General features: G+C 41.5%; 1 protein-coding gene across 2 annotated transcripts in view; it reads left to right on the top strand.

Annotated features, from left to right (window-relative positions):
- The window catches only part of si:ch211-220f16.2 (golgin subfamily B member 1), a 105,563-nt gene extending 85,730 nt beyond the window's left edge, over nt 1-19,833 (top strand). The window contains exons 25-32 of one of the 2 annotated variants that reach the window (XM_034184597.1): nt 2,994-3,072; nt 3,167-3,316; nt 13,373-13,489; nt 16,716-16,813; nt 17,228-17,320; nt 17,394-17,508; nt 18,453-19,020; nt 19,071-19,833. In XM_034184597.1, the coding sequence (XP_034040488.1) occupies nt 2,994-3,072; nt 3,167-3,316; nt 13,373-13,489; nt 16,716-16,813; nt 17,228-17,320; nt 17,394-17,508; nt 18,453-18,611 (811 nt within the window). In that variant the 3' untranslated portion in view covers nt 18,612-19,020; nt 19,071-19,833. The remainder of the gene's footprint in view (nt 1-2,993; nt 3,073-3,166; nt 3,317-13,372; nt 13,490-16,715; nt 16,814-17,227; nt 17,321-17,393; nt 17,509-18,452; nt 19,021-19,070) is intronic. The other variant, XM_034184605.1, reaches the window with a different exon arrangement.
- Nucleotides 19,834-23,553: the final 3,720 nt, after the last annotated feature.

The following is a 23,553-nucleotide window of genomic DNA, read 5'->3' as shown; positions in this document are numbered from 1 at the left end:
ACGACCGGGCTCTATCTTTCAAACTTGACTCGGCAGAGAGCGACGCAGTATTTGGAGCTGTGCGAATGGAAAGGAGGACAGTTCTCGTTTCCTGCCTGCAACAAGACAAGAGTCCCAGTTAATGACTTTAATCCACACAAAATTGACTCACGATTTACATCTTTAAATGGCTTTGAGAGGGGTTAAGAAGCAAACTTGCCACCAATGAAGCGGCGAGTCAGAGCACTGCTTTGTTGGTTCAAGCTTCAAGCACAGCCGCGCTGCAGAAGCGGTTGATTACAGACCCGCTGCAGGGTCTGTAATCAACGTAAAGAAATGATCATTTTCCCAATAAAACACCCTCAAGAACAATGGCTGCTCTGAAGGACCAACAAGGGAATCGTTAAGCAAAACGGCTATTGATGGCAGTGGATCGAATCATTTCAGAATACAAAAACAGAATACAATGATTTGCAAATCCTCTTCAATTTATATTCAGTTGAATACACCATAAATACAAGATATTTAATGTTCAAACTGATAAACTTTATTGTTTCTGTGCAAACATTTGCTCATTTTGAAATGGATGCCTGCAACATGTTTCAAAAAAACTGGGACAGTGGTATGTTTACCACTGTGTTACATCACCTTTCATTTTAACAACACTCAATAAACATTTGGGAACTGAGGACACTAATTGTTGATGCTTTGTAGGTGGAATTCTTTCCCATTCTTGCTTGATGTATGACTTCAGTTGTTCAACAGTCCGGGGTCTCCGTTGTCGTATTTTGCGCTTCATAATGCGCCACACATTTTCAATGGGCGACAGGTCTGGACTGCAGGCAGGCCAGTCTGACACCCGCCCTCTTTTACTACGAAGCCATGCTGTTGTAACACATGTAGAATGTTGCTTGGCATTGTCTTGCTGAAATAAGCAGGGACGTCCTTGGAAAAGACATTGCTTGGATGGTAGCATGTGTTGCTCTAAAACCTGGATGTACCTTTGAGCATTGATGATGCCATCACAGATGTGTAAGTTTCCCCATGCCATGGGCACTAACACACCCCCATACCATCACAGATGCTGGCTTTTGAACTTTGCACTGGTAACAATCTGGATGGTCTTTTTCCTCTTTTGACCGGAGGACACAACGTCCATGATTTCCGAAAACAATTTGAAATGTGGACTCATCAGACCACAGCACACTTTTCCACTTTGCGTCTATCCATTTCAAATGAGCTCAGGCCCAGAGAAGGCGGCGGCATTTCTGGATGTATGGCTTTTGCTTTGCATGGTAGAGTTTTAACTTGCACTTGTAGATGTAGTGATGAACTGTGTTAACTGACAGTGGTTTTCTGAAGTGTTCCTGAGCCCACGTTGTAAGATCCTTTACACAGTGATGTCGGTTTTTAATGCAGTGCTGCCTGAGGGATCGAAGGTCACGGGCATTCAGTGTTGGTTTTCAGCCTTGCCGCTTACATGTAGAAAGTTCTCCAGATTCTCTGAAACTTCTGATTATATTATGGACTGTAGATGATGGAATACCTAAATTCCTTGTAATTGAATGTTGAGAAACATTGTTCTAAATCTGTTGGACTTTTTTTTTTTTTCCTCATACAGTTGTTCACAAAGTGGTGATCTTTGCTCATCTTTGCATGTGAACAGCTGAGGTTTTTTGGCATGCTCATTTTATATCGTATCATGACACTTGTCTGTTTCCAATTAACCTGTTCACCTGTGGAATGTTCCAAACAGGTGTTCTTTGAGCATTCATCAACTTTCCCAGTCTTTTGTTGCCACTGTCCCAGCTTTTTTGAAACATGTTGCAGGCATCCATTTCAAAATGAGAAAATATTTGCACAAAAGAAAACGGTGTATCAGTTTCAACATTAAATATCTTGTCTTTGTGGTGTATTCAATTGAATATAGGTTGAAGAGGATTTGTAAATCATTGTATTCTGTTTTTATTTACATTTCACACAACGTCCCAACTTCATTGAAATCGGGGTTGTATTTTTTAAATCATCCGCTGACAATGAATTAGTCAGTAAAATATATGTATCGTCCAGGCCTAATTAAAAGCGTGAGTGTGTGCGTGGTTTTATTTAGTAAGTTCACTGTAAGTACATAATTGTAAATACTTTAAAAATACATGGATGACACAAGGTGATAGCACTTATTTCAGTTGAGATCCATTTAAAAATCAAATGACAAAATAGAAGTAAATATAAAATAATGATATTGATAATAATAATAGTGTGTATATGATAACAAGAACCTAAACAATTCATAAATATATTAAGTAAATTAACATTAAAAAGTTACGTAAGTAACAGGAAATAAAAGGGTTGAGTTCTAAAAACTGTTGAGGTCTAAGGGTTCTAAAAACATTCTGGTATCACACACCACTCCAACTCATGATAGAAGCTTTGCACATTTTATTACCACCCTACCTATTTTGTAAACACTAACCAATCTAGAGCCCATGGATCCCCACAGGCAATGCGCTAGTTAGCACTATACCATTATTATATTCAGGAATATAAAACCACAGAAAACATTTCTAGCTGAAAAGGGGCATTCCTTGCAGTAGACAATGATGCAACATTGAAACGTGGACATAAAGAAGCCTACAACAGACAGTGGTTGCTGTCTGCCACTTTGGGAGAAGTAAAATCATCAGGATGCTGTTGTTTGTTTTGAATTTATTTCTTAGTTCACCAAATCTGGTTTAGACTTTTTTGATACATTTTAATGTGGGCTTTCTGACCACTATGTGGGTTACAATGAAACTGGATGGAATAACAGCTGACTGCAGATCTCAGCAACATAAAATAATGGTACGCCCCCCCCCCCACACACACACACACATTGGTTTGCAAGTAATTGTATGCAATGTGGAGAATTTTGATTCTTGCTCATTGATCATGGAACAGACATGGCAATAATCAGACATCAGGCTAAATAAGAAGTTTTTTCACTTTTCAAATGTGAAGCTCTGTCTGTCATTTAGGTCTGATGTCTGCAGACAGCAAAACGAATTCCAAACTGCAAAGGAGCCAACAGATAAGAAGGAAGCCCAACTACTTAAGGTACACTTTCATTTATGAATTGTTTTGGCTACTCTGCTCTGCATTGTGCAGTATTTTCCTGCTGAGGGATTTATTTTATTGGGTCTTTTTGCAGCAGGAAGCAGGTGCTTTGGCAGGACGGGGTAGGTCGGAGGAAGTGGTGAGCCGATTGGAGACTGAGAGGATCCAGCTTCACAGAGACTTACAGCGCTGCATGTATGAGATCCAGCAGAGAGACCAGTACTTTCAGCAACTCAACGTGAAGGTATTAAGTGGACATGAGGATACAGTGCAGTCCTTCAGTGTTAAAGTAGTGACACATTTACGGTTCTTACTGTACATCATTCTACGGTGACATTGTGCAGCCCTAGCGGAAGCTAGCCCCCACCGGAAACTAGTCTGACTTTGAGTACAGAGATTGGATGGCCCTGAGAAGGGACCCCCTCACTCCATACTCCTGCAGCTCCTCCCACAGTATCTCCTGGGGTACCTGATCATATGCCTTCTCCAAGTCCACAAAACACAGAGCTGGTCAGTTGTATCACAGCCAGGAAGGAACCCGCATTATTCCTCTTCAGTTTGAGGTTCGACTGTCGGCCGAACCCTCCTTTCCTTGGAGTAGACTTTACCAGGGAGGCTGAGTAGTGTGATGCCCCTGTGATTGCCATACACTCTCTGGTCCCCCTCTTTTTTTTTTTTTTTAAATATGGGGACCACCACCCCAGTTTGCCACTGTCCCAGACCTTAATGCAGTGTTGAAGAGACATCTCATCCAAGACAGTCCCTCCACACCAAAAGGCTTCAGCATTTCTCGACAGATCTTATTAACCCCCGGGGCCTTGCGACTGCGGAGTTGTTTGACTACCTCAGTGACTTCCACCGGGGAAATTGATGGTGATCCCCCATCATCTTCCAGCTCTGCCCCTACTATAGAGGGCACTCCCATCTGATGCAGGAGTTCCTCAGTGTTTTTTCCAGTAGCTGATTACCTCCTCAGTTGAGGTCAGCAGAGTCCCATCTTCACTGTAGACAGGTTGGATGGTTCCCCATTTTCCTCTCCTAAGGTGCCTCACCGTCCACTAGAAGCACCTTGGTACTGAGCGAAAGTCCTTCTCCATGGTTATTCCGAACTCCTCCCATACGCTCTCCTTTGCCTCCCCCACAGCAGAGACTGCCGCCCTTCAAGCCTGTACCTTGCAACTGCCTCCATAGTCTTCCAAGGTAACATATCCTAGATGGACTGCTTCTTCAGCCGGACATTCACTGACCACTTGTGTCCACCACAGTATTGGAGGGTTGCTGCCTTTTGAGGCACCTAAGACTTTCAGGCCACAGCTCCTCGCTGCAGCTTCAGCGATGCAAGCTTTGAACATTGCCCATTTTGGTTTAATGCCTCCAACCTCCACAGGAATGCCAGAAAACCTCCGCCGGAGGTGTGGGTTGAAGATGTGTCAGACAGTGGGCTCCTGCAGATATTCCCAGTTCACCCGCACTATCTGTTTGGGCTTAGCAGGTCTGTCCATAGTCCTCCCCCACCCTATGATCCAACTCAACATAGATGGTGATCAGTTGCCATCTCTGCCCTTCTTGTCACCCGAGTGTCCATTGTTATATAACAAAAATCTAACATCACATTATAGGTCATTTCATATCGATACGTTTCACGATATAGTACATACATAGAGTTAATTCTTTATATATAATGACCACATGGAAAGGCCTGTTTCCTGTTGCGTACTTTTTAAGTTTGACACTTAAAAATAAAAGGTATTCACTCAGATGATTCTTCTCTTTGTATTTATAACTAAGTTTTAATTATGTGACAAATTACTGATCTTTGAAACTGCCTGTGTTACTTTTTTATTTTATTAAACAAGAAAAAAGTGATCCTTATTTTTCAGGCTTCCCTTCGAGGCCACACCCCCAAAACACATGAACATAATGTACTCTGCCTGTTTATAGGAGGGCCAGAACAAAATAAGAGCATTTTGCAAAACAAAATGCATGCTATGAAATAAATGAGAGCATAATATCAAAACAATATATGATTCTATTGTCATTTGGTACGTATTGTGATATTGTATAGACCAACCACTTTCCTATTTTATTTATTTTTTTTTTTTTTGGTAAGCGATGGCCTAAGCGCCCCTTCGCACTTAACATGATTAACTAACTCAGCTGGAGAACATATGTCTTGCCATCAACAACATGAACAACACTTCAGCTGAAAGTGGCTCAGTGCACATCTTCTTCTTCTTCTTTGTCTTTCGGCTGTTCCCGTTAGGGGTCGCCACAGCAGATCAATCGTTTCCATCTCACCCTGTCCTCTGTATCTTCCTCTGTCACACCAACCACCTGCATGTCCTCCCTCAGCACATCCATAAACCTCTTTGGCCTCCCTCTTCTCCTCCTGCCTGGTGGCTCCATCCTCAGCATCCTTCTCCCTATATACTATGGGTCCCTCCTCTGCACATGTCCAAACCATCTCGATCTTGCCTCTCTGACTTTGTCTCCAAACCGTCCCACCTGAGCTGTCCCTCTGATATGTTCATTCCTAATCTTGTCCATTCTCGTCACTCCCAAAGAGAATCTCAACATCTTCAGCTCTGCCACCTCCAGCTCTGCCTCCTGTCTTTTTGTTAGTGCCACCGTCTCTAAGTCGTACAACATAGCTGGTCTCACTGCTGTCTTGTAAACTTTCCCCTTCACTCTTGCTGATATTCTTCGGTCACAAATCACTCCTGCCACCTTTCTCCACCCACTCCACCCTGCCTGCACTCTCTTCTTCACCTCTTTACCACACTCTGCATTACTTTGAACAGTTGACTCCAAATATTTAAATTCATCTACTTTCACCACTTCTACTCCTTGTAACTGCACTATTCCACTGGGCTCCCTCCCATTCACACACATGTACTCAGTCTTGCTTCTACTGACGTTCATTCCCCTTCTGTCCAAAGCATATCTCCACCTCTCCAGACTAGACTCAACTTGTTCTTTACTCTCACTACAGATCACAATGTCATCTGCAAACATCATAGTCCATAGGGACTCCTGTCTGATCTCATCCGACACCCTGTCCATCACCACTGCAAACAAGAAAGGACTCAGTTGATCCTTGGTGTAATCCCACCTCCACCTTGAATGAGTCTGTCATTCCGACTGCGCATCTCACAGCTGTCACACTGTTCTTATACATGTCCTGCACTACCCTAACATACTTCTCTGCCACTCCAGACTTCCTCATACAATACCACAGCTCTTCTCTTGGCACTCTATCATAAGCTTTTTCTAAGTCCACAAACACACAATGTAACTCTTTCTGGCCTTCTCTGTACTTCTCCAACAGTATTCTCAGAGCAAACATTGCATCTGTAGTGCTCTTTCTCGGCATGAAACCATATTGCTGCTCACAGATCTTCACCTGTTTTCTAAGCCTAGCTTCTACTACTCTTTCCCATAACTTCATGCTGTGGCTGATCAACTTTATGCCTCTGTAGTTACTGCAGCTCTGCACATCACCCTTGTTCTTGAAAATAGGAACCAGCACACTTCGTCTCCACTCCTCAGGCATCCTCTCACTTTCCAAGATTTTATTAAACAATCTGGTTAGAAACTCTACTGCTATCTCTCCTAGACATTGCCATGCCTCCACTGGAATGTCATCTGGACCAACTGCCTTTCCACTCTTCATCCTCTTCATAGCAGCCCTCACTTCTTCCTTACTAATCTCTTGTACTTCCTGATTTACTCTCACCACATCATCCAGCCTTTTCTCTCGCTCATTTTCTTTATTCATCAGCTCTTCAAAATATTCCCTCCACCTTCTCAGCACACACTCCTCACTTGTCAGCACATTACCATGTGCATCTTTTACCACCCTATCCCACTGCACATCCTTTCCAGCTCTGTCCCTTTCTCTGGCCAATTGGTACAAGTCCTTTTCTCCTTCCTTACTATTCAGCTTCTTGTACAGTTCGCAGTATGCCTTTTCCTTCGCTTTTGCCACTTTTCGCCTTACACTGCATCTCCTTGTACTCCTGTCTACTTTCTTCATCTCTCCGACTATCCCACAACTTTTTTGGCAACCTCTTTCTCCTTATGCTTTTCTGGACCTCTTCATTCCATCACCAAGTCTTCTTGTCTTCCTTCCACTGTCCAGATGTCATACCCAGTACTGTCCTAGCTGTCTTCCTCACCACATCTGCAGTACTTTTCCAGTTGTCCAAAACTGCTTCCCCTCCAACCAGTGCTTCTCTCACCTGCTCGCTAAATTTCACACAACAGTCTTCCTCCTTCAGCTTCCTCCATCTGATTCTTTGTTGAGCTCTCACTCTCTTCTTCTTGTTCTTTACCTCGAAAGTCATCCTACAAACAACCATCCTATGCTGTCTAATGACACTCTCTCCTGCCACCACCTTACAGTCTCTGATTTCTTTTAGCTTGCATCTCCTATAAAGAATGTAGTCCACCTGTGTGCACTTTCCTCCACTCTTATATGTTACCCTGTGCTCCTCCCTTTTCTTAAAGTAGGTATTCACCACAGCCATTTCCATCCTTTTTGCAAAATCAACTACCATCTTTCCTTCCCCATTCCTATCCTTGATACCATGTCTACCCATTACTTCCTCATCACCTCTGTTCCCTTCACCAACATGCCCATTGAAGTCCGCCCCTGTCACCACTCTTTCGTGCTTGGGCACACTCTCCACCACCTCATCTAACACACTCCAGAAATCTTCTTTCTCCTTCATCTCACAACCTACCTGTGTGGGGCGCAGTGCACATGACGTATTAAATTAAAAACACAGAGAACATAGCCAGGAGAAGTATATAAATTGTTTTTGTTGTTGTTGGCAGTTTCCTCGCTTGCGAGGATAGTGGGAAGGCCTTTTTTTTTTTTTTTTTTTTTTTTTAGTTTAGTTTATTTTCTACAAGCCCTCTGGTGGCTGAAAAGTCTGATGTGGGATGCACAAGACCTGTTACACTTGGGGCAAATGAACACTTGAGTAGGCTGGGCTTGTGCTGCTGCCCGCTCTTTCTGTCTTTGACGCTTCTGGTGTGAGGCCTCACTTCTTTCTGCCTCAAACTTCAGGCTGGCGGATTTGATGCTGGAATGCCAGCTGAGTCTATCTGTAGCTAGATGCTGCCATGACTGATGCTGAATGCCTGCAAGGGAGAGCTGTTTCTTCAGCTGGTCCTTATAGTGCTTTTTGGGGGCCTTTTGGTTTCATCTCCCTTCCTTGAGCTCGCCAAAGAGAATTAATTTCGGCATGCGTGTATCATCCATCCTGGCTACGTGACCTGCCCAACGAAGCTGTTGTTTGAGTATAATAGACTCCATGCTGGGCAATTTGGCTCTGGTAAGGATGTCCTCATTTGAGATGTAGTCCTGCCACTTGATCCCGAAGATATTTTGGAGACAACGCTGATGAAAGCGTTCCAGTAATCTGATCTGCTGGCAATACAGAACCCAGGTTTCAGCTCCATACAGGAGGGTAGGGACCACAGTGGCTCTGTAGACCTGCACTTTTGTGGAAAGGCGCAGTGCATAATTCTGCCAGACTTTCTTTGAGAGTCGACCAAAAGAACTGCTGGCCTTGGCAAGGCGACTGTCTAGGTCCTTCAATCAATCAATCAATCAATTTTTTTATATAGCGCCAAATCACAACAAACAGTTGCCCCAAGGTGCTTTATATTGTAAGGCAAGGCCATACAATAATTATGTAAAACCCCAACGGTCAAAACGACCCCCTGTGAGCAAGCACTTGGCTACAGTGGGAAGGAAAAACTCCCTTTTAACAGGAAGAAACCTCCAGCAGAACCAGGCTCAGGGAGGGGCAGTCTTCTGCTGGGTCTGGTTGGGGCTGAGGGAGAACAGGTCCTTGGCAACAGATGCGTCGTTTGAGATAACACTACCAAGATACGTGAAGTGCTCTACTGCATTCAGGCTGGTACCCTCGATGTTGATTTGGGGTGGGGTATATACTGTATGGGGGACCGGTTGATATAGCACTTCTGTCTTTCTCAGACTAATGGTGAGGCCGAAGGCTCTTGCTGCTTCAGCAAAACAGTTGACAATGTGCTGCAAGGCTTGCTCCGTATGGGCGACGAGGGCGCAGTCATCTGTGAAGAGCAGCTCCATGATTAGCTGTTCTGTGATCTTAGTGTCGGACAGAAGGCGCCGCAAGTTAAACAGACTTCCGTTGGTTCTGAAGCGGATATAGATGCCGTCTGTCAAGTCTTCTTTGGCCTCACAAAGCATCATGCTGAAGAAGATGGAGAACAGAGTGGGCGCGAGGATGCAACCTTGTTTGATGCCATTTGAGATGGGGAAGCTGCCGGACAGAGTCCCGTTGTACTTCACTTGTCCCATCTGGCCTTCATGCAGCTGGCGGATGATGGTGAGGAGCTTTGGAGGGCAGCCAAGGCGTGCAAGAATCTTCCACAAACCCTCACGACTGACTTGGTTAGGTCTATGAAGGCTGCATAAAGGGCCATGTTCTGTTCTCTGCACTTCTCCTGGATCTGTCTCAGGACGAAGATCATGTCGGTGGTTCCCCTGTTGGCCCGAAATCTGCACTGACTCTCTGGAGTATTTTCATGCGCTATGGTAGGGGTAAGCCTGTTGTTGTAAGCAGCACTCGAGCCAAAATCTTACCTGTTATTGAGAGGAGAGTGATGCCCCGGTAATTACAGTCGGACTTGTCACCCTTGTTCTTGTACAGGGAGACAATGACCGCATCCCGAAGGTCATGTGGAACCATTTCCTTTTCCCAGCAACTGGAGAAGAGAATCTGAAGCTTGTCGAGGACTGCCTCACCTCCATTTTGGTACACCTCTGCTGGGATGCCATCTATGCCAGGAGACTTCCCTGGATTCAGCTGCGTGGTGGCCTTTCGGATCTCTTCAAGTGTGTGTATATATATATATATATATATATATATATATATATATATATATATATATATATATATATATATATATATATATATAAAATACATAAAATAAAAAAAATCACAGAACAAAGGTATAGAGAGTGACACTTTGTTCTGTGTGCTGATCGAAAAGGTGGGCGTGTCTGCAAACAGCAGCAGCTGTTGGGATCTGTTGAGTCGTGAGTCACAGCTGGAGAACACGTACCGTCTTATGACGGACTTCACCTTATAACACAACACCGTGAGGCGTGTGCGTTGGCATGCTGTCCTCACGTGGAAATACATAAAGCACATAATGCATTTGCAACGGGTTGGCGCGATCGCGCAGCACACACATTGGCAGGCTGTGCCATGTGAAAAGAACCGTCTGATCATGTGTACACTCAGCTGGCGATCTGAATGTCACATCACCCACATCAGCTATGGTCCACATGACACAACATCCTTCAGCGCACCTCTTGATGGACACACAGGGCCAGCAGATTCGGACATGAGAGTGCACTGCTTCATTCATGCCATTTCGTGACTTGACATCTTTGACCATGGGTCATATATATAGAGAGAAGAAGAATCATACTTGTATTGTCCGTGCAATGAAGAGATTAAATATTAGAACTTGCAGTGGGGTTTTTATTTTTTTATTTTTTTTTTTTTTTGGTGTCTGGTTCCCTGCCTCCACAGCAGCAGCATGATGTGATGTCACACGTTCCAGGTGCTTGCACTATGTTCGTGCACACACATGAGCATGCACGAAACCGTCGCCATGGTATCTTACACACCTGTCCGACTGTGTGTCCCTCCCGACAGCAGGTGGAATTTTTCCCCATTCCCAATTTTGTTTTTTTATTTGCAGTTTTTCGCTCGGTTTCTGCTTCTTTCAACTAATCTCATGTTATGTGTGAAGGGCCTCTAAAGGATGGAAAAGACTTAAAGTGAGTCACTTATTGACAGAGTACCGCCTTGGCAAAACTTATTTGAGATACATTTCTTACCAGTTTTACCGGAGCTCCGTTTACAATCTTCCAGAAAGCACATTTCTACCACAATAAAATGGAGGTCCGCGAGAACAGCTGCAAGCAGTTTGAAGAGATTTTTGACGCACCAAAAACATTTAAATCAGGTGTTTGGAGATACTTGGGCTTTTTTTTTTAAAGGGAAACTTGACAAGACTGAGGCTGTTTATAAAGAATGGCATGCTGCTAAACGGTATTGACATGGCTGCAGATTGTAACCCTTGTGTTTGTGCAATATGCTGCGACACACTGGTCAGGCATATCGACAAACAAGTCCCTGAGAGCTGTGTTTAATCAAAGTTTCTGCCGCAAAAGAAAAAGTGTAGCGGCCGCCAGGCGCGTAAGCCGATACGGGCTACACATAGTGACGTATTTCAGGCTTGGTGCTCAGTGGGAAGCTGGTCACGGGGCGTGCACATTTTTCAGTGGCGGGACGTTCAAATGTTATATATAACGGAAGAACCGCATCCATTTTCCCAAAACGCTTAGGTTGACCGAATTATATAACCTTTCTTACATGTAATAAGACTATGTTGTCTTTAAGTGTCATATCCACTTGAGGAAGCACAGTACTGATTTGTGTATTGATGCATTAAAAGAAGCAGTAGAAAAGTACAGAGGACAGGGCGTGGCTCAACGATGTTTTTAGGCTTTATTGATGCCTCCAAGGCATTTGACAGAGCCAACCATCACAAGCTCTTCACCAAGCTGAAGGATAGGGGTGTTCCTGGTAGCATCATATGTATCCTGGCATATTGGTATGACAGGCAGACTATGCAGGTAAAATGGGGGAGTATTTTAATCCTTTCTCTTCAGAGTTTGCAGTGGGGTCCAGCAGGGGGGGGGCTTCTATCCCCAAGCCTGTTCAGCCTGTACATGGACGACCTGTCAAGGCAGTTGAGAGATTGTAGAACAGGGTGTATTATGGGTAACACCTTAATCACTCACTTTATGTACGCTGATGATTTTGCCATTATATCTCCCAGTAGTCCATGGTTCCAACAGCTTCTCCATATATTCAGACTATGGGGTCAAGTTTGACATCAAATATAATGCCAAAAAGAGCATGATAATGATATGTAGGACCAAGGAGGATCAACATCTTAACATCCCAGGTTTCTCTTTGTCTGGTCAAACCCAATGAAAAATATCTAAGCCACATTATTAGTGGTAAGATGGAGGATGATGCTGACATGCTTAGACAGAGAAGAATGCTATATGTCCAAGCCAATGCACCAGTGAGAAAATTTCACGACTGGGCTAATGAAGTTAAGGTGAACTTGTTTAGAGGTTATTGCACCCCTATGTACATGGCCTGCGTGAGATATAAGAAGGAGAGCTTGCGCAAACTCAACTCAATGTACTAAATGATTTTAGGCCTGTAGGTCTAACCTCTTTAGTGATGAAGACTTTTGAGAAGATCATCAAGTCTGAAATTTTGTTGCATGTTGAACAACAGGCTCGACCCATTGGCATTTGCATACAGAGCTGACAGAGGTGTACAGGATGCAGTGGTAGCATTATTGCACTTTTTGTTCAGGCATCTTGAGGGGCAGAAGACACATGCCAGACTCTTATTTATAGACTTTTCCTCAACATTCAATACCATCCAACCCTTTCTGCTTGCTGATGGGCTCCTCCATCATTTTAAACTTGATCCTCACCTGATTAGTTGGATAACTGACTTTTTAACTTACAGGTCACACTGTGTTAGAGTTAATGGTGTTCTTTTTAGTGTGCTCTTCTCTTCCACTGGCTCTCCTCAGGGTTGCTGCTTGTCACCTCTGCTCTTTATTTTTTACACTGAGTGGCGTAGCAACTTCAGTAACAGACACATCTTAAAGTTTGCTGACAATACGGTTGTTGTTGGGCTTCTTCAGGGAGATGAGTAGGGCCATGGGCCTGCTGTTGATAACTTTGTTTCCTGATGTGATTAGTCTTTTCTGGAGTTGAATGTGTCAAAAACTAAAGATATGATCATCGATTTTAGGAAGTCTACCTCTTTCCCATCACCAACTGTTATTAAAGGTGCTGATGTTGAGATGGTGAACTACAAATATCTGGGTGTGGTCCTTGATAATAAACTTTCATTTGAACGTCATGATGATGTTACTTCCTAAAAAGTTCAGCAAATTTTTTTTTTTTTTTTTTTTTTTTTTTTTTTTGAGGAAGATGAGAACCTTCCATGTTTCTTCTGAGATGATGAATCTCTTTTATAGAAACTTTATTGAATCTGTTTTAACTTTTTATATTGTTGCACGGTTTGGAATCTTGACCTGTCGTAAGAGTTGTCTTGGTAGTCTTTTAGCATAGAAATGAGGGTTTAATTAAATTTTATTCTTTCTCATCCCTGTTCATATTTTGTACCAGCTGCAGCAGGTAATGGAGGAGAAAGGTGTGGTCGCAGCCCAGCTGAGGGCAGTTTCTGAAACCCTAAGGAACACCCAAAATCATTGCCACTGGCTGGAAAACCAAGGCCAGGCACAGGTAAAGGATCCAGAACTAGTGCATAATAAATGTGACGACTGTGAAGATGGAGTATGTTTTCTTTAAGTGTTTTTCCCTTAATGCATCAACCACTGTGGGCCTGTGGAAAATTTGAACATTGTACAGTCAGTGAACATTTCATTTGCATGTTGAATTGAGAAAAGCAGCAATGTGACTGCTTGAGTTTCTTTATAAACTAAAAATCTGCAAGTGCAAACTTTCTCCACTCAGTGGAGGGAAATGATTTTCTTTCATTTACCTTCACTTTAGGCTTTTTCTTTTCCTATACTTTCTTTCTCATTACTCTTCTGCTGACATTTCATCTCTTCACATCCAAACCACCTCACCTTAATTGCCTATACTTCCATAGACACAGTCCTGGTCAGAATTAATGGCACCACTATATTTTAAGCACATATTTTAAAGTGTGTTCACATATAAATGCAAATGATCCAATTTTGTTTGAATCAGAATATTTAAAAAAAAACATCAAAAAATTATTGAACTACAACCCCAGTTCCAATGAGCTTGGACAGTTGTGTAAAATGTAAATAAAAACAGAATACAATTATTTTCAAATCCTCTTGGGCACTAACACACACCCCCATACCATCACAGATGCTGGCTTTTGAACTTTGGATGGTCTTTTTCCTCTTTTGTCTGGAGGACACAACATCCATGATTTCCAGAAACAGTTTGAAATGTGGACTCATCAGACCTCAGCACATGTTTCCACTTTGCGTCTGTCCTTTTCAAATGAGCTCAGGCCCAGAGAAGGCGGCAGCATTTCTGGATGTTGTTGATGTATGGCTTTCGCTTTGCATGGTCAAGTTTTAACTTGCATCTGTAGATGTTGTTTGCTCTCTGCTTGTTTACTGCCGAGCAGGAGGAGGGGAGAGGGAGTGTTTTGAAGCCAGGCTGTTTGAGAGAGCTCTCATTCGCATTGTTCTAACTGCGGTTAGCGGCAAATTTCTGCCTGGCTCTCTGATTCAAATTGTCTGTTCGTTGAGCACGGATTTTCCGAAAAATTAACTGAATTGTTGCTGAAAATGTGTGCTAACAAGTTAGCCGCTTCACTGTCCCGAGGCTGTCAAATGCTATGAAAATCCAGCTCAGCGTGCAGCCGAGTAGGAGCCAAACAGAGATTCTGTCCGCTGAAAGGGAAAAAGTCTCCATTTAAATCATGCACCTGAGCGTCTGTGATGATAAACTAATTTTACAGTTGAAAGGCTCTGTGTTTCCAAAAGTTCAAAGTTCGTGCAGCACGAACATGGAGAGAAAGCAAAAGTGAGCAAGAGACAGAGAGCAAACGAGAGACAGAAAGGGAGGGAGACAGAGAGAGGGAGAAACAGAGACAGAGGACTATTACTTGCTTTGACAATGTAAACATATGACTTCCATATCAATAAAGCTCCATTGAAATTGAAAATTGAAAAGGAGAGACATGCAGATAGTGCTGTCTTTTCTCTTTAAGTCTGTAAAAATAAGGCTATAAAAGTCTTTTAAAAAAAAGTACTTAATTCTTTCACCAAAACATCAGATCTAGGCTTTCATCTTTGATGCACCTTCTGGCAAATTGTAGCTGAACTTTCAGGTCTCCTTTGTAAGAAAATCCTCATATAAAATCAACAATAATGATGATAATAATAATATTAAAGCAAACAGAGCTCTGCTATCGGATCGGAAAAGTATCGGTATCGGCAGATATCCAAATTCAGGTATCGGGATCGGATGGGAGGTGAAAAATTGTGGATCGGTACATCCCTAATAATGATATGAGACATCATCAAAAGAACTCAAGATGTGTCCAAGTGGGAGCAAATACAATGCAAATAAAATAGGTCCCAGAACAGAATCTTGGGGCACACCACAGCACAGAATGGCAGAAGAAGATATATATTTAGTTGCAGCAACCAAGACATTCCTGTTAGAGAGATGGGATGAGATCCAATCCAAGGCTGACCCAGAGATGCCCACTCATATCCTTAATATCTCAATCAAAACACCATGATTAACCATGTCAAAAGCCACAGACAGATCAAAAGTAAAAGTACAGAATATTCACTTGCATCTCTGCTCATTAAAATATAATATAAAATAGTATAAAATATCGTATACCATACCCTTTATTTATATAGCACATTTCACAAACAGTTTCCAAAGTGCTGTACAAAAAAAAAAAAATACACACACAAGACCACACACTCACGCGGTGTTAAAAGCCAAAGCATAAAAATGGGTCTTTAGACGAGACTTAAAATACTCTACAGTGGGGGCTGTTCGAATGTTAAGGGGCAAATCATTCCACAGCTGAGGGCCCACAACACAAAAAGCCCTGTCTCCCCTAGTTTTAAGTCTCGTCACAGGCACCACAAGCTGGAGCTGTCCCTCGGACTGCAAAGCACAGGGAGGCTGATAAATTCGGATGAGGTCCGAAATGTACGTCGGGGCCAGTCCATTCAAAGCTTTAAAAACAAACAACAAAATCTTAAAATCAACTCTAAAACGAACTGGAAGCCAGTGCAGAGACGCCAAAAGTGAGTGGTGTGCTCTCGCTTTCTGCTACCAGTTAAGAGACGCGCAGCAGAATTTTGGACCAACTGTAAGCGAGAAATATACAGTGTTTAATATAAATGTGTAACTCTCAGAGCTGTTTCAGTAGAGTGCAAGTGACAGAACCCAGATGAAATTTATCAAGAATGTTATGTTCAGCTAAAGCCTCATTAAGCTGTTAGGCCACCACTTTTTAATCCCCGGCTGGCCGAAGGCCCAAAGGGGGATTGTGTTGTGGTGATTTAAATCCGGCTGTCTGTTCGTCCATCCGTCCATCCCAAAAAGGGTGTCTGCATTCTGAAATCAACTCACATTTTTAGGAGGAATTTCATGAAACTTGGTACAAGTCCTTGAAATGTTATCAGAATGTAGCAAGCACTTGTACCAAAGCAGCATTTGCCAGCGAGGGATGTTGTGCTCTCAGAGCACTCTTGTTCTAAAATTTTGAAGATAAAAGGCTATTTCGAACTCAGTCTAAAATTTGGAGGAAGAGAAGAAGAAAAACATCAGTGGTGTGCTGCCTTACTAGTAGGAAATTGTAGTGCCTTGAACACCCGAAACAAAAAGTATTTTGATGAAGCAGCTTGTGATGAAAGATGTTCAAAATGTGATTGATTTTTATAGTGTCCAAAGAATTCATTACTTGTATGCATATGTGAAATATCACCACCAGGGGGCATTATTTGCTGAGGACGCACCCGGAGCCCCACAGGAGAGAAGTAGCCTGTCGATCACCATGGAAACTGATGAGGCCAGTCAGCTCAGAGAACGGTGTGTATTCTGTTTGAGGTATCTGTTCACCTGCCTGTTATTTTTTGTTATTAATGAAGTCTCTAAAAAGTGTTTTTTTTAAATGATGTCCAGATACAATGATACATTTTCAGACTAGTTTGTGACCATACAATCCAGAATCCATGTAATTCTTAACCAGTTTTCATCGATTTCATGTTAAATTTTACCACTTTACCCCACCTTATCATTGGTTTCAGGCATGTTTAAAATAACTTTGTTTTACAATATTTTATGTTCAGCCAAAGTTTGTATCAAATAAAGCAGAAAATCTTGTCATTGTTAAAAAAAAAAATGCAATTAGTTAAAATTTGATCATTTTACAGCTGTAAAAAAATGATTGACAATCCACTTTGATATCTCTCTGTGTTTGCGTACATGTACGTGCAATCTCAGGTTGGTGGAGGTGGAGCAGAGTCTGTCAGAGGAGCGATCCAGGAGGGAGATGGCTGAGGAGGCACTGCGTTTGCTCGAGGACCGAACAAAGAGGTAAAACCACAGTTCACTCACACACTTTCGCACGTTAAAGCCGTTTGAATCCTGTACGAATGCTGTCCTGTAGCGTTGGTACCAGTGTGTCCAGAGACAGACCGAACGACTTCAGCATCCATCTGGAAGCCGAGGAGGAGTGGGAGGCTCTGAGTCTCAACCCAAACCAGCCTCTCATCTCACGCAAGGTACAAAACCAACCATCAGAACACCACAACTCTAACCACTTTAAGGAGCACCATTAGAGCCAAAATAACGTTGTTTTGATCTTCCATTAATCGTTAAATTTATCAATAGCATTACACAACCTATTCCATCCTCTGAAATGTAAAGATATTTTACCTTTTTTTCTCTTTTATTCCATTTAAACTCCATTTATCTCATGTGGAACCACTTTTAATCTTCCTGAACCAATCTTAAAATATTGTTAATCTTGACATAGTATGGATCATTTTTTTGTTTGTTTCTTTACAATTTGAAATGAAATACAAATCCCTAAACTGCTCCAAAGTTGTTCTGAACACATTTAAACCAGCTGCTTACATGTTTACTTATGTTGAAAGTTTTAAACAATCTTTTGTTGTCACTGCATTAGAAATCTGGTTTCATGGGGATACACAATTATTCTACACTGTACTTCAAACTGCTTTTGAGCACCTTCAGGCCAGTTTTAAACTGCTTTAGACCACAGGATATTTTTTTTAACCAGCTCAGCTTTTTTGAATACAGTTTTGTTTATGTTGCATAAGGTCTTGGTGGGCTTTGCTTTGGCTGCAATGTGTTACTGCAGTTTAACAGTTAAAAATATGAAAATATAAAAAAAACATGAGATCATTTGACAGAAGTCCTTGATCAAAGATTGGCTGATTTGAAGTGCTTTTAACAATTAAAGCTTTATTTATCAGATATTACTTGAATTAAAACAAATACAAAATCAGTGAAGTTAAGTAAAATTCAGTTATGTATCATTTGCTCGAATGCTTCACTGAATAACAATAAAATAATTGACACATCAGTCTTCTAATCATTACATGTCCTCTTAAACAGCCTGTCCTTTGGAGCATCTGTGTGGTTTCTCTTTGTTGGTGGAGGAATGTTTTCTGTTGATGGTTGTTGCCTTTTGTTCTTCCAGGTGAAAGGTGGGATGGCAGCGTGCCGACAGTGGCTCCGGGGGAGGAGCCTCTACTTCTCCAAGCTGCTGATGAGCCGCGGACGAGCTCGATATTTGTTTTTGGCCTACTTGCTCACACTGCACGTCCTTGTCTTCATGTGCCTCAGTGGCGCTCTTTAGGAAGGTCACAGCAGAACACTAACATGAAAGCACACCTGATATCCCTCGTGTTGGTCACAAATACAGCATTTATTTATTGCACACGCAGCGAGAATGTAAGACTGGGCATACCGCGACACGTTCCACAGGCTTCCATTCTCTCGCCACTACTGCGGGTGATGTTCACACTAAATTACCCCAGCCAGTCAGTTGTGGCTGTTGGTGACATCTTTGATTGTCAACATGAAAATATCAACATTTTGTTTGAAACGTCTGTGAAATTAATTTTTATTTATCTCCACCACCAAGGATTTTGCTTCTGTTAGTCTGCAGTCAACAGGATTGTTTCAAAAAATTCCAGAGGTGGATATATTAAGTAAAAGAAGGATGTTTTGAGGCCGATTCAGATCTGAAAGATGATCATGCTGCTGTTTTTTTTTTTTTTTTTTTTTTTTTTTTTTTTTAAGACTCTGCTCTGAGTGTTTTTTTTATGTTGTACAGTGAGACAAGCCTTAAAATGTGACAGTCTCGCTGTTCTTTCAGTTGGCTTCCTCAATCTCTTCATGAAATTGTCCACAATGTGGCATTGAGGAAACAAACTTCTCATGCTTCAGATGGGAACTGATACCATTAATGGACCATTTCAGGTGTTTGAGCCCAATATATAGAAATAGCTTGTGTCACTGTGTCAGTGCAGTTGGATTTGAGTCCCGCTCTTGCTGCTTGTCTGTGTCCTCGGACTAAACATTTTGTCTGCATCATCTCTGTCCACCCAGCTGTAAATGGGTACCATCCTTGGCTGGAGAAGTGACCTGTGATGGGCTGGCGTCCTGTCCAAGGACAGTAGTAAACTTTCATCAACTTCACTCTACAGAATCCTGGGATAAATGCCGGCACTGGGGAGTCTCAGGTCCTGTGTGTGACTTACTGCTTCTACTGTACCAGTGAAAATTCTGTTAAGTACAACATATCTCAAAGCTTAGTCAGAAACATGTGGGTGTGGCAGACCTTTCAGCACACCCTAAACTCAAGGTATAACTTAGCATTTACAGCCTCGTTTTACTTTGTACTGAGCGAGTCTCCTGTATGGGTGTTGAAACTTGAAGATGAAAGTGCAGTTGTTTCTGACAAAATGTCGACATGCACCACATTATTGCCGACCAGTTTAAAAAAAAAAAACCTACATGCAGATAGTCACTGTTTTCACTTGAACGAATTTGATCCCTGCACTGCCGCGCAATTTGTCATGGCAGTATGTCCCACTTTGTCCCGCTGGATGCCACACTATATAAAATAATAATTTTGTAGCCAATGACACATTTGCTCTCAGAACTTGGCTAATAAAACCATCGCTCATTGCTCCCAGAATCACAGAGAAGTTATGTACAGCTGCAGGTTGTCTTGTGCGTGTCGTGAGGTGAACACATTTGGAATCTTGTCTCAACAGTAATTATTTATAATATATTGTAATGGATTGGTAAAACGTGCATTTTCATTCCTTCTCATGAGTTAGATACTGTATCTGTAAAATTGTTTTAGATGTAACATCTCATCATAATCTCAATTCCAAGTTCAGATGCACTGTGTGCAATGATATACAGTGACACACATTTTTTTTCAAAAAGGCTGTGCAATGTTCATGACTAGTTCACAAAATTAATGCATACCAGACATTTTGAACAGCAGACGGGTGTACTCATTGGCACACCAGATTGCGTGCCAGTGCAGGGATCAAATTTGTGCCAGTGGCAAGGTGCCTTCAGTAGCACTTTTAAGTTGGATTCCATCACAAAATAAAATTGAAAAAGCAATTTTTTTTATTTTATTTTGTTACTACACATAATTTCCAGGTTTTAGGTGCAGGTGATGGTGGCGCTTTAAAGTGCTACGGTAAAGAATGGACAACAGACTTCCACATTCAGCTGCTTCCACAAACATGTTGGAAACTTGAACACATAATGTTAGATGCTCAATATTTATCAGGATTACATTTTGGGTATTTGGATGTTTTTTTCTTTTCTGTATAAATTCCCAACATGATGACAGTTGGTTGAATCAGAAACTCTGGTGTCTGACCTTCACTTCAGCACACAAAAGCACCACTGTGATGGATGGCTGATCACAATATTTGAATGAATATTCATTTTAACAGAACAAACTGAAACCTGGCGATAAGTAAGCAGTTTTTCACCGCTCCAGTTATACATTTTACAGAACTGTTTGTTTCCTGAAACACATCAATTGGGTATCAGGTTTTACTCTGTGGATTCACATGGTGCAAGATGACAGACCGATCAGTGATAAATATAAAACTAAGAATGTGCAAAATGTGTTTTCTGATCTCTGTTAACACTAAGCTTTGCCCTTCATCCTGAACATGTCACCCACTAAATGCTTTAACACCTGAATCTCAAATGTCGACACCAGCTGATGCTTTTTCCCGATAAAATCATTTCTGCCTGCGGCTGGTTTCATTTATTGCACATAATCTGAATGCTGAGTTAAAACTATGCACTGAAACTAGCAAACGTATGTAAATAATCATCTGTAGATAGTTGCGAAGCACGACACACTCCCTTTAAAATGAGTCAGTGCCAGTTACATAAGTGCTGTCTGACCCTGAAGGTTGATGGGGAAAAAATGTAAAGAAAAAAAAACCTTTCTGTTCAGGTGTTACAGCATGCCATTGATAAATACTACAAAAAATAAAATGTGTGAGGGTATTCTGCGTTTATGTGCTGTTCACGTACTGTATGTACTGTGCCCTCCAAAAGTGTTGGAACACTTGGTATTTCAGACATTTTAATTTGTTGATGCCATTTCAAAGACAAGAATTACAAAAGATGCAAAAAAATAAAAAGTTCCTTAAGCTCAAACGCAAAGCAAATCTCTACAACTTGATATAAATTAATTAAAACTATAAAAGCCAAGATGATGGTTGCATAAGCAATGGACCCCTTTGGCATAATATCTGTAAATAGTTTTCTTGCCTGTTGTTTTCAGAGAAGTCAGGGGATGGATACATAAACATTTCCAAGTCACTGAATATGTCTTGGACTTTATTTACATCAGTAATGAAGAAATACAAACAGTATGGCACATGATGGTAAATCTGTGTTGAGTAAACAGTTCACAAAAACTGAGTGACTGTGTAAGAAGAAGAGTGAGGAAAGCCACCAAGACCCCCCAAAATGATGTTCTAGGCTTCTCTGGCTGTGATTGGAGAAATTGAGCATATTGTGTGCAATTGTGCATATTTACAGGTGGGTGATTCTTTAACTACGGGCACTATTGGCCTTGTAAATGTAATTTCCACCACACCATTGCCTTACAATATAAAGCGCCTTGGGGCAACTGTTTGTTGTGATTTGGTGCTATATACATGTGCTCTGTTGTCACTGTTTATCTCCATAGAAACTACCCAAACAATCTTTCATACAAACTGTTTAAAGGGACATTACAGTGTTGTGGTGGAAATTACGGCAATAGTGTGGGACAACTACATTTTGTTTAAAAAAATCACAACAGTTGTATGACATTGAATACCCCAATTATGTTTTGATTATTTTACTGATATTTTATTCAGAGATATTTTAAAACATTAGAAAAAAAACGTTTGTTTACTATTCATTTTTATCATTGAAGATCATAAGTCTGGGTGTGGGACAAGCACAAAACGGCAATATTTGCATATAATGATGCTGAAAAAAAGTGAAAGTCATCATAGACTACTAGGACAAATTTCTTAAAACACTTTCATTGTAAAGATAACTATAAAAGTGAAATTTCCACTTTTTTCTTTTTTTCATAAAATATGATCAAGGGACATAAAAGTGCCCGTAGTCTAAGAATCACCCAGGTATTGTACCAAAGCATTCCATTACTTATGCAACCCATCCTCTTGGTTTTTATATTTTTTATTATATCAAGTTGTAGATATTTGCTTTCAGTTTGACTTTAAGGAATATAATTAATTTTCTTTTTGTGTTTTTTTTTGTTTTGTTTTTAAATGGCATAAACAAAATAAAATGTGTGGAGGGCACTATATCCATGTGGTTAAGTCTAAAACAAGTCAAACAAAAAACAGCTATGGATGGAGAAGATCTGTAATTTATTTTTTTGCAGACTAATGTGGAATGAAGGTTCCATTTTTGCAGGGCACCTTTTTGGCTTGTTTATTGATTTTCATTGTTGCTGCTGATTTTGAGGTACGCAGTTCTGATGTTCTGTGCCGACAACAGGACAAAGAACTATTTATGAAGATGGTAACTACTGAAAAATGACCAGGTGGCGTATTTTCTATTCTGCCTCTATTTTTAGAGTTCCATAATAACGATGCTGTCAGGCTTCACTTGGTGCAGGTGAACTTTTTCACGTCTTCACCATCTCAAAAGGAAATTTAATAAAGATTACTGAAAACTTCACTTTCCAGTGTGTCTCTTACATACAGGCTCATTTGCTGAAAATGTCACTTCAATAGAATCTTTACAGCAGCATGAGATGGAATAAAGGATGTCAACAAGCAGAACAAACACACACACACACACCCCCCTTCAACTGCTTAGTCCAATTAATGGTCACGAGGGGCCGGAGCCTATACCAGCAGTTATAGAGCGTGAGGCGGGGTTCCAGCCTGGACAGGATGCCAGTCTGTCACAGGGCCACAAATAGACAAACACACGCACACCTACGGACAATTTTTAAAGTTTCCAATCACCTAACCTGAGTGTCTTTGGATGTGGGAGGGAGCCGGAGCATCCGGAGAGAACCCACAAACTCCACACAGAAAGGCCACAGGTGGGAATTGAACCCATGACCTTCTCGTTGTGAGGCAACAGTGTTAAGCACCAAGTCACCATGCTGCCACAAGCAGAACAATGTCACAAAAAATAAAAATTGAATTTTGGGAACCATTTTCTCCACATAAAACAAATCTTGTGAAGTTTTTCTGCTCTTCCAAAAC

Source organism: Thalassophryne amazonica, chromosome 2 (assembly GCF_902500255.1).
Source record: "Thalassophryne amazonica chromosome 2, fThaAma1.1, whole genome shotgun sequence".
In the NCBI taxonomy this organism is placed as follows: domain Eukaryota; kingdom Metazoa; phylum Chordata; class Actinopteri; order Batrachoidiformes; family Batrachoididae; genus Thalassophryne; species Thalassophryne amazonica.
The sequence above is the reverse complement of the archived record's forward strand: the minus strand, read 5'-3'. Positions and strand labels throughout refer to the sequence as shown.